This window comes from Musa acuminata, chromosome BXJ2-1 (genome assembly GCF_036884655.1).
Source record: "Musa acuminata AAA Group cultivar baxijiao chromosome BXJ2-1, Cavendish_Baxijiao_AAA, whole genome shotgun sequence".
Taxonomy (NCBI): domain Eukaryota; kingdom Viridiplantae; phylum Streptophyta; class Magnoliopsida; order Zingiberales; family Musaceae; genus Musa; species Musa acuminata.
The window spans coordinates 29,647,086-29,664,453 of record NC_088338.1 but is presented as its reverse complement, the minus strand read 5'-3'; the positions used below and the strand labels follow the sequence as shown (position 1 = coordinate 29,664,453).

Here is a 17,368-nt window from a genome sequence, read left to right as displayed (position 1 = left end):
TAATCTTCTAAGCATATTAGCACAGTATTTTGTTCTGTGAATCATTCTATCTGTTCAAGAACAAAGGCTACATACATATCATTTATGAATGACCACATAGAAGATGTGTTTTGTTGCTGCAACATGTCTTATGTTTATTATGGCATTGTAAGAATGTTTTACCTTCTTAATCGCAGAGCATTATGTACTTCCTCTTTACAATTGCACTTGAAATTCTTCCCTTTCAAAAGCTAAATTTGATGGCAATCAAAGAGTGGTGGCAAAATGTTCTCACCCTCCAGCATGACGGATCCAATGACCATTTCCAGCATCTTCTGGGATCATATGAAGATTCATCATCTTCCATAGCTAATGAGGACATTGATGTTAAAGCAGAAAGGCAGAGGATAAATAGTGGCCTTGTTGATAATGCCATAATCTACCTGCATAATCTGCGGAAGGTGCTTATTTTCCTTAAAGTCTATTTTGAAACATTTGGTCTTAATTAAATAGCTGATGATCATTGCTTTTTGATTCACTATCATGCATGCTTTGAGTGACAATAAAACATTAGTTGGACATAGATTTCCATTTTGATATAAATAGATTTCGGTCATCATATATATGCACTTGTAGCTAACCAATTCCAGATATCAGGTCTATCATGCCAGGAAAAACCATGCTAGAAAAGTTGCTGTCCATTCATTGACATTCTCAGTTCAGGAAGGAGAATGCTTTGGTTTTCTTGGAACAAATGGTGCAGGGAAGACAACAACATTATCAATGTTAACTGGTATATACTTCATAGTTCTGTAATCTAAGTTATTGTGGATGTCTTTCGACTTCTTTTATTTAGCTTTCTTGTTCTTATTCTTAAATCAATTGTGAACCCAAGCAAAAACAAGGCAGTTATTGTCATTAATAAGATGCAATTGATCCATAGGTTGCTTTGAGGCTCATTATTGTTTACTTTCTTGGATTCCTCCCTAGAACCCACCCCAATACTGGATTGGATGTTACATTGTGGGCCTAGTTGGACCAAGCCTAACCGAGCCATCCATAAAGACTTGCCATACCCATGGCCTAGGTGGACAAAGATATTGAGAACCCCAACCATTTCCTTGTAAAGTTAGAAGTCCCACTTGCTGTGAAATATAGTCACCTGACATCTGAGAAATAGGAGTCATGGATTCTTATATGAAGTCAGCAAAGTACCAGACAATGTATGGTTGGAGTAGGACATGGAAGGACAATAATCTATTTGAGCAGATTCTGGACATCATTTAATATGAAAACTATTGTATCTTGGAATCTGTGATAATAGTCTAACAAGGCCTGCAAAATTTAATTTAGACATTTTTAAATCATTAACTATTATTATAATATTTTAAACTTAGCTAAACTTTAGGCGGCTATTTTTCAAGGATTAGATAGGATACAGTTAGAGGGTTTAAAAGGTTTGCAATACTGCTTGGTACGAGTCGGCATAGACAGTATTTATCAATCTGATACCAAGATAAACCGGCAGATACACCCTATCATGGACCTAGCTAGAATTATCTAAGCTATGAGACGCCCTTGCAATATCCATCCGCAAAGGGTTGCCCTAGAAGCAATCTCGAATAGGTCTTGAAGGATTTGTAAAAGCCAAAGTTGATCAATTTAAAAAATGAGTAACAGATAAGTCCTGATGTCTTACAAAAGAGTGCAGCTTACAAGCAATTCAGTAAACACTTGGTGGGCAAAGAGAAAAAAGAGAGAGAAAGAAAATAGGGACTTTAGAAAGTAAAAGAATAATAGCAAGTCCACAAACGGCCGTTCAATTGAGTGTCAAGGTGTAATGCAAGTCTACACACACTTTGTGCACAAACTTGTTTATCCAAACAAGGCTCAACATTACCTCAAAGCCCCATCCATCCTTGTGCCACTCGGGTGGTTCCATGGGTTTGAGATGGTTGACGCTTTGCACCGCATCACGGCCTGTGAAAACATACCATAGCATGCGAAAATGCGGCCATTTTAGGATAGTTTTGCCCAGTCTGGCGAGTGATTGTTGTGTAGCTTTGTAAACTGCTTCTGCTTATAAAATCCCAGTAAAAACATACAAAAACAAGGCAAAACACAATGCCAAACAACTGCACAAGCAAAACATAAGCGACAAACGGTTTGTTGATGAAGGTGATGCAGGTCTGCAATGGCAATCCGTGATATTCTCCCCCACTTAATCTGTTGATGTCTATCTTGACACTTGCTGGTAGGCTTTAATTACTGATCTTTATGTTGTAGGGTGACTTCGGGCTCCCAATAGGCTGATGTTCTAGGAAGCTTTTGCCACTTCACCCCTATCGTAACTTTCCTTTTCTATTTTCAGGTATTTTTGGAGGGTTTTCAGCTCATTTTAGGCATACCGTTGGTACACCTTGGTATGTACCATACCGAGCAAGGCTTGGGATGCTTGTACGGACCGAAATTGCGAACCTTGCCTGGTACAAAATTGGTATTGCTCGGTCTAGTTGCATCCAATACAACTAGAGAATAAGTGTGAAATGAGGATAGAAGGCTAGATAAGCAAATTTTCATCCTTAACTAGTTGGTGCTAGCAAGGATTAAATCTCAGTCATGATATACTAGATTGATACAGAATCACTATACTGGGTGGTATACTGACCTACACAGTCCAATATCATTGAATAAAATAATAAAAAAATAAAAATCAGTAGTGTTGTACTGATATCGAGCTATGGTTTCAATACTGATATTTGTTGTACCAATAAAAACTGGTCCGTGCAGACTGATGTTGTTAAGATCTGAAACCTTGGTTGTCAGTAAGGTCCATATTTTCCAACCCCGTATGTGTCTTCCATTTCCAAGCTTTCGTTTCTCTGATCTTAAGATTAATTATCACTATTAACCCAGCATGGATTAGTAATGCAGTTACCAAGATCAATTAGCTCCCCTGAATCGACCATCCTTGTTCCATATCCTAATTATTGTTGCTTTTGCTTCTATGATCATCATGGTCTGGTATGCAGAATATAAAATTGAGGATAGTTGTCTGTAAAATTCAGAGTATAGATATAAGCTGATGGCTAAATTTTGTAGACATAACTATTCAAAATTTCGCTAACAATCTAGAAACTTTAGAATCACCAAGCAAGGTAGTTGTGAGGTTTTCTACCTTCACTTTTTGTTCACTTGATACCACATTAATAATCACTTAGGTTAAAATATCCTAATTTATGTTGCAAATGACTTAGATGTGAATTTTTTATATGGAATATCAAACAAACCCACTGTTTCTTAACTAACATAGCAAGTGGCTAAAATGTGCTTCATTATTAGCCACGAACCAACCCACATCCATAGTGCTGCCTACATATGCCAAACCAAGTTTTGTTCTTTGTTCTCTTACCCATTCCATGATCCAAAACATTCCGTGTTCCAGGTAACTATGATTAGGACTAACCTAAATCCATGCATTTGGTCATTTGAACAAGTTTTTTGACTAAAGAAAATAGGTCTTGCTCTTGAACTCTGGAAATCTATCAACAACACTAGACAATTCCATGAGGTTCTCCCCCTTTGACTTGTGGGAAAGTGAGGCTACTTTTGATTCCAATTATCCATGCACAACTTGGTTGATGCCTTGACCATTGTCACACCTATTTAGTAATCATGATTGAGGCCTAACATTGTCTATCTACCAAATGAGGTGATGTTTGTTTAATCTACCATAAAGCAAAGGTGTGTCAAGAATTATGGTAATTTGAGGCAAAAGACTGTAATGAGCGATACTGCATGTTATTTGTAATTTTCTTCCAAGATTTATTTTCATAAAGTTGGGAGTTAATGGTGGAGTTGTTCATTCATTTTGAACACTATGACCAAAAAATTTCTCCAGTATATTCTTGCCTTCCGCATATACCTACCATAATACAAGTTTCCAGTTGAAAAAAATGTTTTATATCAAGCAATGACAATCTTATCAAACTGCTGAACCACCTTGAAAAGTGTGTAGGGATTGCTAAAATATATGCAGAAATATTTTTATGTTGTTAGAATGTTAATTTAAACACATGATTTCTATCTTTTCTGTTCCTTGATGTGATTTGTTTATACTAGCATCATTATGATATTTTTCTTTAAACTACTCTTGTTTATCATTATTGCTGTTGAATCATTCTCATCCATGTTTATTTTCTTTTATTTCCTTAGTTTAGCAAATAGCTTCATTCGGTTCTAAATTTAGGACATCTTGAATATAGGACTTGTATGTTAGTTTTCCACCCAGCTATCACTTAGTAGCACAGTGCTTTGCAATATATGCTGTGCCATTTCAATGTATGTAAAGACTCATGTTAATGCATATGGAGACAAAATCAGTATGCTGTTATTAGTATCCTTCCTATTGTGATGCCTTGAATCTTTTGATTTATAGTATAATTGCTGCTTTACATATCCTAGTTTGCACAAAAGTCAAATCACCTGTGCAATTCTGATTGTACCCTATTGCTTGCAAAAGATGTTGACAATAATGCATAATTGCTAATATGTTTGTGATCTTGCAAACATTTTCACGAGAATGCATGTACATTAGATGTCTTCAAACTGAGTTAGCATGCAGGCACCAACTTATTTTTAGGACTGTTGATTCTGTTTGCTTCTGTGCAGGAGAAGAGAAACCAACAGATGGAACTGCATATATTTTTGGCAAAGACATAAGATTGTATCCAAAGGCTGCTCGTCGTCATGTAATTTTAATCATTATTTTCTTTAACTGTTTTCCATACTGAATAGTTTGTTTATTGTTATGGTATCTTATGATTCCTTCCATCTTTCTCTTTTCCAAAGATTGGTTACTGCCCACAGTTTGATGCACTTCTCGAGAATCTGACAGCTCGTGAGCATCTTCAACTCTATGCAAGATTAAAGGGTGTTCCTGAAATCAACCTAGATGATGTACAATAATTCAACTCTAGAGTAACTTGCATAATCTGCAAATCGCCAATCAGATTATGATGCAAAAGAAACCATGTTATTTTGTATTAATTCCTACATCTTTCCAAATATGGTAGGTTGTTAAGGAGAAGATGGTTGAATTTGATCTGTGGAAGTATGCAGATAAACCATCATATTGTTTAAGTGGAGGAAACAAGAGGAAGTTGTCTGTTGCTATTGCTATGATTGGTGATCCTCCAATTGTGATTCTTGATGAACCATCTACTGGTAATATTATGTACAAAAATAGCTGCTCAACTAAATACCTTGATATTTATATGCTCGTATTTCTCACTTCTTTACCTAAACATTGTTTGTGTATTGAGTCTCATTTTTTTATGTCCATTCTAGGCATGGATCCTATTGCAAAACGGTTCATGTGGGATGTGATATCTCGCTTGTCGACTAGGCAAGGAAAGACTGCTGTTATCTTAACTACACATAGCATGAATGAAGCTCAAGCCCTCTGTACCCGGATTGGTGTTATGGTACTATTTCTCAAAGTAACCTTAGATCCAGCAAGCTTAATATCATGATGGTCAATAGTAGTGAAATTTAAGTTTTGCGTCTTCATCATTTTCACTTCTTTATAAAGGTTGGTGGCCAACTGAAATGCCTTGGAAGCCCACAGCATCTGAAAACGCGTTTCGGAAATTATCTTGAGCTTGAGGTGCTTCATTAATCATGACTTTTTGTTGTTTATTAGATTAAGCACAGCTGATGTGTTTTGGCTTTATAATTTTCAGTTAAAGCCTTCGGATGTCAGCTCCATGGAGATAGAAAATCTATGTAAAAAAATACAAGAGAATCTCTTTGACATCCCAAGTCATTCAAAAAGTATAATTTCGGACCTTGAGATGTGCATTCGTGGCACTGGAACAATATCCGTACAAAACATATCAGAAATTAGTTTGTCAAGAGAAATGATAAATTTAATTGGTCGCATGCTTGGAAATGAAGAATCCACCCAGATGGCTGTCTTGCCTGTGCCTTCTAGTGATGGTTTGTATGGTGAACAATTTTCAGAGCAACTATTTCGAGATGGTACTAACTTTTTCCATATTTGTGTTAATTGCTTTACCAGATATCTAGTCTATTTTATTATTTTCTTGTTACCAATTAAATTTTCAGTTCAAGCTTTTATATTAATATTTGTTAGATAATACATGTTCCTGTTTTGTCAATATTAAAACACACAAGTTTTGAGTGTTGGATTTAAAATTGTTACCTAGCCGGAGAAAACCTAGATATAAACCCTTTTATCAGTTTCACATAGTTCAAGTACATAAGGGCCTCATTTTTATATATTTGATGTTTCATCACTAAGCGTTTTTTGACTAATCTGTAAATTTGAGTTAGAGGTCGCCTTTGCTCTCTTTTATCCTGCCTACATTTGTCTCTCAACATTCTCATTTCAGTTAGAATTACTAAAGTTTATTCTCAGTGTTACAAATGTATGAGATGAACCTGAATGACACCATATGGATTTATGGTGTTCATCATTTAAAAGCATGATTTCTTAGATTAAACCTCTTGCTCCTTTTGAGATTGGCGGGAAATTTCTTGACGAGGAGATCAAGGAGATCGACACATGGTTGTTCTCTAAGAAACAGTAAGAAATTTTGTGATGTGATGCTCAAGTGCGACAACAGCTAATGGTCACATGTTTACATCGGTATAGGGCGATCCGTGTATCGGTCCCTTGTTGGACCGGTATGTACTGCTCATATTGGGCTGTACAGCTCGGTACATCAAACCTTAGTTGAATCCTCTATCTCCTCTATCTTACTAGAAAAATTTGATGGTAGGGCTTTGTAAATATGTTCTATTAAATATATAATAAAGGAATTTAAAATTTCTAGATATCAGAACTAGTTTCTTTCATAGGCTTCACATGTATATACAAAGCAAATACAAAATGTAGGTGCATATAGAGTTAGAAGCATGGTTCGCTTGATCGGTCCGTACCAGTGTACCGACTAGTTGTTGGCACGATATGTACCGAGCTGTACCGAGTCATACCGACGTACCGATATATCGATGTACTACTCATATCGGTCCCCTATTAGACCAGTATGTATTGCCTGTACCATCGATTAGTTATCGGCATGGTACGTACCGAGTTATACCGAGCGTACCGATATACCGATGTACTGCTTATACCGGTCCCCTATCAGACCAGTATATACTGCCTATACCGATCTTTTATCGGACCGGTTTATATTGCCCATACCTAGCGATACGGAGTGGTACTTTGTTAGAAGTAAAAAAGGATATAATTGACTATTTGATTGGATATGCAAATATTTGCCCTTAATTTAAACCTCTTTGTGATCTATGTATAAAGGACTTCAACTGATTGGCATACTTCTGCGCTTGAAATTAAAGAATAATTTGTGTCGTCATAATGATTCATTTGTCTTGCTGCAGGATGAAGCAGCATGAAAAAACCCACTAAATCTAATGAATGTTGGTTTCAAGCATGATAGGGATCATTGATTTTCTTATAATAAAATTTCACCTTTAACCCTCTCAGTTTTTTAATATATAAAATTTATGATTTCCAGGTTCATGTAAAACTTGGATCAATTCTGCTGATTTTGATGCTACTCATTTAAATGCTCTGCTTGTAACAATTGTGATAAAGATGCTACTTGGACTCTAATGAACTATTTAATAATGAATGTTCTTTGAACTTCAGAATAAGTAACATTGTTGTAAAATCTTCTAGTGTGTTTTCATTTTTTGACTTGTCTGTCGCTTTAAAGACTAACAAGATTATGCTCACAGTCTTTATGTTCTGTGTTGTTTTTCCCTCTCATGAACAGGTGGTATACCATTGAGAATATTTTCTGAGTGGTGGTTAGCCAAACAAAAGCTATTGTTAATTGATTCATTTTTTCTCTCTTCATTTCCTGGTGCTTCATTTCATGGATCCAATGGCTTGAGCATTAGATACCAGGTAAATTGTTTCTGACTACCTTTCATTCCTATTTTAATACATTAATTAAGAACCTGCACTATAATTTACTTGGAACATTGTCAGGAGTTCAAATAAGATGTTATGAGTTAAACTTGTTTCAGTATTAAATAATGAATTCCGTAAAAAGCAACAGAGGCCGAATCAGTTTGTAAGGTATCTATTTAAAAAGTCGATGAAAGTACCATAATAGCAAATAATGACGCTCTTGGTATCGTGGTTGTTATTTGTAAATGTTTGTTTGATTGTTCCAGTGTTTCTAATGTAAATACAGTAATCATCTTATGTTTCTTCAAGAAGAATTATATTGTTCCTTCTGTTGAAGAAGTGCCAGAACTAGAATCACAAGATAAACTAGAAAATCTTTTGATACTTTGGAAGCCTTCTTGAGTATTTTATTTGCTTTTAGGCAACAAATCATGTTCATAAAATAAGGATTGCTCATGTATAAGATAACTGAAGTTCCAAGCCATCTCCAACGACCTTGATGTTTATATGTTATTCTTTGAAGATCAATTCATCCTTTTCTTTCTGCTAAAACAGTATGTGAAATTTTCAGTTGCCATACGGTGAAGGCTCATCTCTTGCTGACATATTTGGACACATAGAGCACAACAGGTATCCAGTGGCTCCTAAACGAACAAGTATTATTCTTTTGTGCTTACCCTTCCTAATTGTGTAATTCTGTATCTCAGGGAGGCACTTGGGATTGAAGAATACAGTATCAATCAATCCACATTGGAGACAATTTTTAATCATTTTGCTTCCGCCCAATAGGAAAAAGAGATAAAACCACGGTATCAAACACAAGCTCGGCATCACAAGAGTTCTGTGGGTTTGTTTTACCTGTCACTCTCATATCAAACCCTTTGCGGTTCTCCAAATTGTTTCACTCCCCTAGTGAGAAGAAACAAGCCCAGTCATTCAACAGATCAAGTTTGAAATCTTGTTTTTGTACTTGACTCTTATCTAACAGTGTGATTCAACAGATCAAGTTTGAAATCTTGTTTTTGCTATCGAAGAATACTACTGTAGAAGGTTCTTAAAATCATTTCGCTTCCGCCTGATATGAGAATGAGGACACCTCCACATCAAGTACAAGCTCAGCTTCCCAAGTTCTTGTGGTTATGCCGAGGCATTTGGATGTCAACAGGCTCATCAAATGCGTGCTTGTCTATGTCTATTAAACCCTAGCAGTGGGCAGCATCTCTTCCATCATTCTTGGCATCTTGACTTTTGGTGTTTGGAAGCAACCAAATCTTTGAAAGGTGAATGCCTGCCCACGCTTGTAGTCACAAAGTTAAGCTCGGTGCTCAAGTCACAGTCAAAAGATAATTTTATTCTTAGATTTGATTGACATAAAAGCATATGAACTTAATCTTGAATCAAGTTTGTTGGCTTGTCCAAGAAGGGGTAAGACCTTTAGCGAGTGAATCAACAAGCTGCTTTCTCAGAATCGAACAAAATTAATGCAATTATGATTTTTATTTTTATTTTTTTCTTAGATTTAACTTTTGCTTACACGAAAGGTTTTGGCTTATGCATTATGATGGATTGAGATGAGTAATTTTCTTTTTAAACCAAAAAGATAATTTATTAGCAGATCCTTTTCCTACTCAGCTTCTTTAGCATTGCCATCGGAGCTACTAGTTGTGCAGATCGAGGACTAAGGATGACCTACGAGTGATTGGTAGTCATGCTTTTGTTTCATCGTTGTTGATGAGGGAAATAATGGCGAAAAGACTGGGCTGACGTCACCTGTCCCAGATGACGCATCACGCCTCAGTACCTGGTCAAACGGATCAGAATGTCGACCGAGGCACATTAAACATTCTGCCCAGGCTCGGTCTCGCACGTCACGCCAGCGCCAGTGTCAGTGTCAGACGCTACCTGCTCCTGCAAGGGGGCACATCAGGCACAGTAAGCTTCCCTATAAATACCCTCGCATGCTAAGAGGGAAAGGGGGGGGACGAACTCACACACAACACTTTTATGGAGGCATCTCTTCCTCCAAAACCCTCTCCACATCGCTAACTTGGCCGTCGGAGGAGTCGGGCCGAGGCGTTTTATGGAGGCATCTCTTCCTCCAAAACCCTCTCTCTAACTTGGCCGTCGGAGGGGTTGGGCCGAGCGCCTCGGCCCAACCTTTGTGCAGGTGCCAGAGGGGGTCGACTCTTCCAGGCGTTGCGGCGGAGCTTCCTGCCGACCCGACCCGACCTGTTGCCGACCCGACCTGCCGCCGACCCGACCTCCCGACCCGAACCACTCTTCCCGGCGCTGCGGCGGAGCTTTCTCTTGACCCGACCTGCCGACCCGACTTGCCGACGCGACCTCCCGACCCGAACCACCGTGCTCGGCTGCCGGGAGACCCCGAGGGACGTCGCCCAAGATCCTCGACATCCGGACCCCCGAACCGAGCCGCGTCGGCCCCGAGGCCTCGGCTTAAACATATGCCCCCGCCGCATCATTTTGGCGCTAGAAGGAGGGCCCTGAAAGTCGAGGGATCATCCAACTAGCTGAGACGAGCTCACAGTTGAGGGGTCACTCCTGATCGAAGCTCCGGGTGAAAGTTCACGGCCACACGACCGAGTCCACCTCAGCGCGGCCTGCTCGCCTGAGCGGCGTCCGCGCGGCCACAGTCTGCCTGCGCCGAGCACCTCGGCCGCATGGTGCCCGCGACCACGCCCGCGCGGCCAGCCTGCCTGCGCCGAACTCATCCGGTGCGCCCCCCTACGACCACCACAGCAACGAGAGCCGCCTGCTCGGGCCCGCCCTGCCTTAGTCTCTGCCAAGAGAAGGCTCAGTGTTTCCCTGACCGCCTCTTGGCTCACGGTTAGCTTCTGCCTAACCCCCCTCCTTTATGCATTCACACGACTCGGTCGTAGACTACCCGAGTCCACCTCGGCCATGCACTGTCGAGTCCATCTCAGGGCGGCTTGCCCACCTGGGTCTCGTCCCTCGGCTGCAGCCCGCCTGCGCCGAGCTTCTCGGCCACACGCTACCGAGTTCACCTCAGCGCGGTCTGCCCGCCTGAGCGGTGTCCCTCGGCCACACCGCCGAGTTCACCTCAGCGCGGCCTGCCCACCAGAATCGAGCCCCCGGCTTTTACCATATCCCTCGGCCATAGACGGCCGAGCCCACCTCAGCGCGGCCTGCCCACCTGCGTCATACTCCTCGGCAACGTGTTGCCCGAGACCACCTCTGATCGGCTTGTACGACGGAGTTGTGCTCCTCGGCTGCGTGTCGACCGAGACACGCCCACGCGGCCTGCCCGCCTGTGTCGTGCTCCTCGGCTCATAGCCCGAGTCGCTCCAGTTCGACCTCCGACTTGCGACTCGCCGGCTTGGCTCATAGCCCGAGTCGCTCCAACTCGACCTCCGACTTGCGACTCGCCGGCTCGACCCATAATCCGAGACGCGCCTACGCGGCCTGCCCGCTTGCGTCGTGCTCCTCGACCGCACGTCGTCCGAGACCACGACCTCTGCTCGGCTTCCCGATTGAGATGTGCTCATCGGTCGCACGTTGCCCATGACCCAAGACACACCCGCGCGGCCTGCCCGCCTACGTCGTGCTCCTTGGCGCATAGCCCGAGTCGCCCCAGTTCGATCTCCGACTTGCGACTCGCCGGCTCAGACCATAGCTCGAGTCGCTCCAGTTCGATCTCCGACTTACGACTCGCCGGCTCCGACCATAGCTCGAGTCGCTCCAGGTCGATCTCCGACTTGCGACTCGTCGGCTCAGACCATAGCTCGAGTTGCTCTAGTTCGATCTCCGACTTGCGACTCGCCGGCTCAGACCATAGCTCGAGTCGCTCCAGTTCGATCTCCGACTTGTGACTCGTCGGCTCAGACCATAGCCCGAGTCGCTCCAGTTCGATCTCCGACTTGCGACTCGCCGGCTCAGACCATAGCTCGAGTCGCTCTAGTTCGATCTCCGACTTGCGACTCGCCGGCTCAGACCATAGCCCGAGTCGCTCCAAGTCGATCTCCGACTTGCGACTCGTCAGCTCAGACCATAGCCCGAGTCGCTCCAGTTCGATCTCCGACTTGCGACTCGTCGGCTCGGCCCATAACCCGAGACGCGCCTACGCGGCCTGCCCGCTTGCGTCGTGCTCCTCGGTCGCACGTCGTCCGAGACCACGACCTCTGCTCGGCTTCCCGATTTAGATGTGCTCATCGGTCGCACGTTGCCCATGACCCAAGACACACCCGTGCGGCCTGCCCGCCTACGTCGTGCTCCTTGGCGCATAGCCCGAGTTGCCCCAATTCGATCTCCGACTTGCGACTCGCCGGCTCAAACCATAGCTTGAGTCGCTCCAGTTCGATCTCCGACTTGCGACTCGTTGGCTCAGACCATAGCTCAAGTCGCTCCAGGTCAATCTCCGACTTGCGACTCGTCGGCTCAGACCATAGCCCGAGTCGCTCCAGTTCGATCTCCGACTTGCGACTCATCGGTTCAAACCTTAGCCCGAGTCGCTCCAATTCGATCTCCGACTTGCGACTCGCCGGCTCAGACCATAGCTCGAGTCGCTCCAGTTCGATCTCCGACTTGCGACTCGCCGGCTCAGACCATAGCCCGAGTTGCTCTAGGTCGATCTCCGACTTTCGACTCGTCGGCTCAGACCATAGCCCGAGTCGCTCCAGTTCGATCTCCGACTTGCGACTCGTCGGCTTAGATCAGCCGACCATAGCCCGAGTCGCTCCAGGTCGATCTCCGACTTGCGACTCGCCAGCTCAGACCATAGCTCGAGTCGCTCCAGTTCGATCTCCGACTTGCGACTCGCCGGCCCAACCTGCCCGCCTGCGTCGTGCTCCTCGACCCCCTGCTGCCCGAGCTCACCGCGGCACGACCACCCTTCCTTATTTGCTAAATTCGGACTCTGCCCCCGGTAACGAACCAGCAGCTGCTCTACAAGAATGAGCACTAAAAGCTGAAGCCACACCTCGGACCCCTCTTACAACAACAGCCGATGCGTGGTGATGCGGCGGGGGCATCTGTTTAAGCCGTGGCCTCGGGGCCGATGCGGCTCGGTTCGGGGGTCCGGATGTCGGGGATCTCGGGTGTCGTCCCTCCAGGTCTCCCGGCAACCGAGCACGGTGGTTCGGGTCGGGAGGTCGCGTCGGGAGGTCGGGTCGGCAGGTCGGGTCGAGAGAAAGCTCTGCCACAGCGCTTGGAAGAGTCGACCCCCTCTGGCACCTGCACAAAGGTCGGGCCGAGGCGCTCGACCCGACCCCTCCGACGACCAAGTTAGCGATGTGGAGAGGGTTTTGGAGGAAGAGATGCCTCCATAAAAGTGTTGTGTGTGAGTTCGTCCCCCCTTTCCCTCTTAGCATGCGAGGGTATTTATAGGGAAGCTTACTGTGCCTAATGTGCCACCTTGCAGGAGCAGGTAGCGTTTCACAATGGCGCTGGCGTGGCGTGCGAGACCGAGCCTGGGCAGAATGTTTAATGTGCCTCGGTCGACGTTCTGGTCCGTTTTGTTGAATCTCGTATTTTGATGATGAAACTCCTTGATATATGTTTATGATTTAATCTGTGTTTTGAGTGATGCAGGGTGCTTCGATTAGGATGAGACAATTAAAGCAGGAACATCATGTTGTGCCGGAGGAACATGTCAGAAGATTGGACGTCGGGCCGGTGGATCGATTGACGTATCGACAGAAGGCTTCGGGTCGTGGACTCGGGCATCGGGCCAAGAAGAGCGGGTATTGTGCCAAGGATATCGGAGTTGTGGAGTCAACTGGCCGATTGGGCAATAGGCTGCAGGAAAGGATGATGCGCCGAAGAATCGGACGAAGCGTCGAGGGACCAATGACATGCCGGACAACTTGGTTAATTGCTTAGGATTAATTGTCTCGATCGAAGTTTTTGTTTTGTGTGTGCAGGATTAACTACAATGAAAGTTAGACAAGCAGCAGAAGTTGCGCCGGAGTCAAGTTCATGATCACGTTGGGAGTTCGAGAGTTCGACGGAAGTTCGGACGGTCGTCGGAGGTTCTGCGAGAACAGATCCGAGAAGTCCAGAAGCTTGCCAAGCGAAGCTCGTCGGAACTTGCCAAGTGGATCGTCGCAAAGTCCAGGAGTTTGCCGGAAGTCCGCAGGAGCATCACCGAGGGTTCATCGGATGATCGACGGAAGTTCGCCGGAAACTCGCCGGAAGAAGCGATTGACGCACCGAAGCAAAGCTGCAGAAATTGTCATAGATCTAATCGTAGTTAGCACGTTGATTAAGTTGGAAAATGGGAGGTGATCCCATTAGCTTAATCTTGGGGCAATTGGGCCCCTAAAAGACTGAAATTGGGCCGAATGGAGCTAACCATTCGAACCCTGATTGCACCAGGAGGTGCAACCGCCTAGGCCAGGAGGTGGCACCGCCTGGGCTAAGCCTCCCAGCGAGACTGGGCAGTGCAACCTCCCCAGCCAGGAGGTGGCACCGCCTGAGCTCAGTCTTCGAGCAAGACTGGGCGGTGCAACCTCCCTGACAGAGAGGTGGCACAGCCTGAGCTCAGTCTTCGAGCAAGACTGGGCGGTGCAACCTCCCTGACAGAGAGGTGGCACCGCCTGAGCTCGGTCTTCGAGCTCTGGCAGAGAGGTGCAACCGCCTCAGTCAAGAGGTGGCACCGCCTGGGCTCAGTCTTCGAGCTCTGCCAGGCGGTACAACCTCTCCAGTCAAGAGGTGCAACCGCCTGATCCCGGAATTCCGGGATTTGATCGTTTTGAGCTCCAAATTTGAATTGGGTTGGGGCCTATAAATACCCCACCCATTCAGCACTGAAGAGATACAGATCCACACCGAATTCTTGATCTTTTCAGTGATTCTAAGAGCTCAAATTTGTGTAAAGTCCAAAAGTTCTCCTCTTTTCTGTTCTTCAAGTCTTGAGTTGTAAAGAGAGGAGAGAAAGGATCTGTAAGGGTTGTCTCCTGAGCCCGTCAAAAGGAGAGAAACTGTAAAAGGGCAGTTGGCCTTCGCCCATTGAAGGAAGGCCCCTAGTTGACGTCGGTGACCTCGCCGGTGGAGGAAGCCAAAAGTGGAGTAGGTCAAGACTGACCGAACCACTCTAAATCTCTGGTTTGCGTTTATTTTGAGCACTTTATCATTACTGCAAACCTCCTACATAGCTACTGCTCTCTGCGCTTTTACGAACAAGTTTCTAAGTTCTAATCCTTCCGAATCTGCATTCAGACGTCAAAAGGTGTTTTCGTACGATCTTTACATTGCAGCTTACATTTACGTCTTGAATCTGTTTATAACTGCGAACTATCTTCTGCGCTTTTACGAACGAGTTTCTTTGCAGTTTACATTTACATTTTGATTCTATTTATAACTGCAAACTGTCTTCTGCAATTTTACGAACGAGTTTCAATATTTAGACGTAAAACTGCATTTAGACGTAAATCGACTTTCCTCGCACAATCATCAGATTTCAGTTTACGATTACGTCTTGATTTCAACTGCATACTGCCTTCTGCGAGTATACAAACGAGTTTCAAAGTTCAGACGTAAATCTGCGTTTAAGACGTAAATCTGCGTTTAGACGTAAATCTGCTTTTTGCAGATTACTTTTTGAGCTGTACAATAGCAGCACATTGTCTTTATACTTCTGCTTAAACTGCGCTTAGACGCAAACTGTGTTTAGACGCAAACTGCGCTTAGACGCAATCTGCGCTTAGACGCAAACTGCGCTTAGACGCAATCTGAGTTTAGATGCAATCTGCATTTAGACGCAAACTTCGTTTAGACGCTAACTGTGTTTAAACGTAAACCCCACTTAATCATAAGTAATCTTAGAATCAGCTTTTGCATCAAAATAGTTTTTATCGAACGAACGCAGCTTTCGTTTTTAATCGCTGAAAGATTTCCGCTGCACTAATTCACCCCCCCCCTCTTAGTGCTCTCGATCCTAACAATTGGTATCAGAGCGGGGTTTTTCTCATTTCGGATTTACACCCGAGAGAAATGGCTCTTCAAGAGGGCTTTTCGGTCTTTCGTCCACCGTTCTTTAACGGATTGGACTATACTTATTGGAAAACTCGAATGAGAGTTTTCTTGATTTCTCTAAATCTGGATTTATGGAATATCGTTGAAAACATTTTTCAACTTCCCTCTAAACCGACGAACGAATGGTCGGATTTGGAGAAGAAGTATTTCTCTTTAAACGCAAAGGCTATGAATGCCTTATTTTGCGCTTTGGACAAAAATGAGTTCAATCGGATTTCTATGTGCGAAACAGCTTTTGACATTTGGCAAACACTTGAAATCATGCACGAGGGAACTAGTAGTGTCAAAGACTCGAAACTTAACTTTTTATTGCATGATTTCGAGCTTTTTCGAATGCAACCAAGCGAGACTATAGGCGACATGTACACCCATTTCACGGATGTCGTCAATAGTTTAAGAGCTCTTGGAAAATGTTTTTCGGACTTTAAACTCGTAAACAAGATTTTGCGTTCTCTTTCTAAGAAGTGGGATTCAAAAGTAACTGCAATACAAGAAGCTAAAAACCTAAACAACTTACCACTTGAAGAACTAATTGGTTCATTGATGACATATGAAATGGTGCACAATGCACATGATGAACATGTTGAACACAATTACCTTCCAAAGAACAGGAAGGATTTGAAACTCTGGACAAATGAATGCCACTTGAGCAATGACTCAAGCGATGAGGACAATGATGAACAAAACAACCTTCCAAAGAACAGGAAGGATTTGGGACATAGAACATTTGAAGACCACTCGAGCATAAGCTCAAGTGATGGTGAACTTAAACTACAAATGAAACGAAAATTAAAAAGCAAAAAGAATCGAACTACTTGCTTTAAACGCAAGAAGAAGAACAAAAATTGGGATGAATCGAGCTCCTCCCAAGAAGAGAAAGTCAACAAAAGCAAGGCGGCAAACTACGCCTTAACAGCCTACAATGATGAGGTAATTGAAATCCCCCTAATTTATTTTGAAATTACTTGATGCTTTCATGATGTATTTTTCTCTTTTAGTTTAGAATTAATTTGCTTAAAAATTACATGTTAAAAATTATTATGATCATACTAAGTAATTTCAAAAATGATAATATTACATATTTTATGATGATCTTGATTGAAAATATGAAATCATGGTTAAGAAGTAATAATGTGCATTACGTTGATTTCCATTGTTATTTCTCGATTTTGATTAAAGATCATGTTTGATTTAAAGAAATGCATAATGATGAAATTAAATATTTTGATTAACAATTTTATGCATGAGATTTTAAGCCGATGATAAGCATGTGTTATTCTCATGAGTATATTTGAAAAACTATGGCAAAAATGTGCTCGAATGCATGAACGTGTTAAGATTATTTTTCGGACATTCTTGATTCAATGTTCAAAACACTTAATTGCCATGATGATTTTACACTATAACATGTTG

At 43.2% G+C, this 17,368-nt stretch overlaps 1 protein-coding gene across 1 annotated transcript in view; it reads left to right on the top strand.

The window, feature by feature from the left end:
- LOC135599088 (ABC transporter A family member 1-like) overlaps positions 1-9,450 on the top strand; it is a 78,437-nt gene extending 68,987 nt beyond the window's left edge. Inside the window, exons 16-26 of the mRNA XM_065093818.1 lie at positions 177-440; positions 637-772; positions 4,651-4,730; positions 4,831-4,938; positions 5,055-5,205; positions 5,329-5,465; positions 5,573-5,647; positions 5,724-6,021; positions 7,806-7,939; positions 8,517-8,575; positions 8,653-9,450. Coding sequence (XP_064949890.1) covers positions 177-440; positions 637-772; positions 4,651-4,730; positions 4,831-4,938; positions 5,055-5,205; positions 5,329-5,465; positions 5,573-5,647; positions 5,724-6,021; positions 7,806-7,939; positions 8,517-8,575; positions 8,653-8,734 — 1,524 coding nt within the window. The 3' untranslated portion in view covers positions 8,735-9,450. The remainder of the gene's footprint in view (positions 1-176; positions 441-636; positions 773-4,650; positions 4,731-4,830; positions 4,939-5,054; positions 5,206-5,328; positions 5,466-5,572; positions 5,648-5,723; positions 6,022-7,805; positions 7,940-8,516; positions 8,576-8,652) is intronic.
- The last annotated feature ends 7,918 nt before the right edge of the window (positions 9,451-17,368 follow it).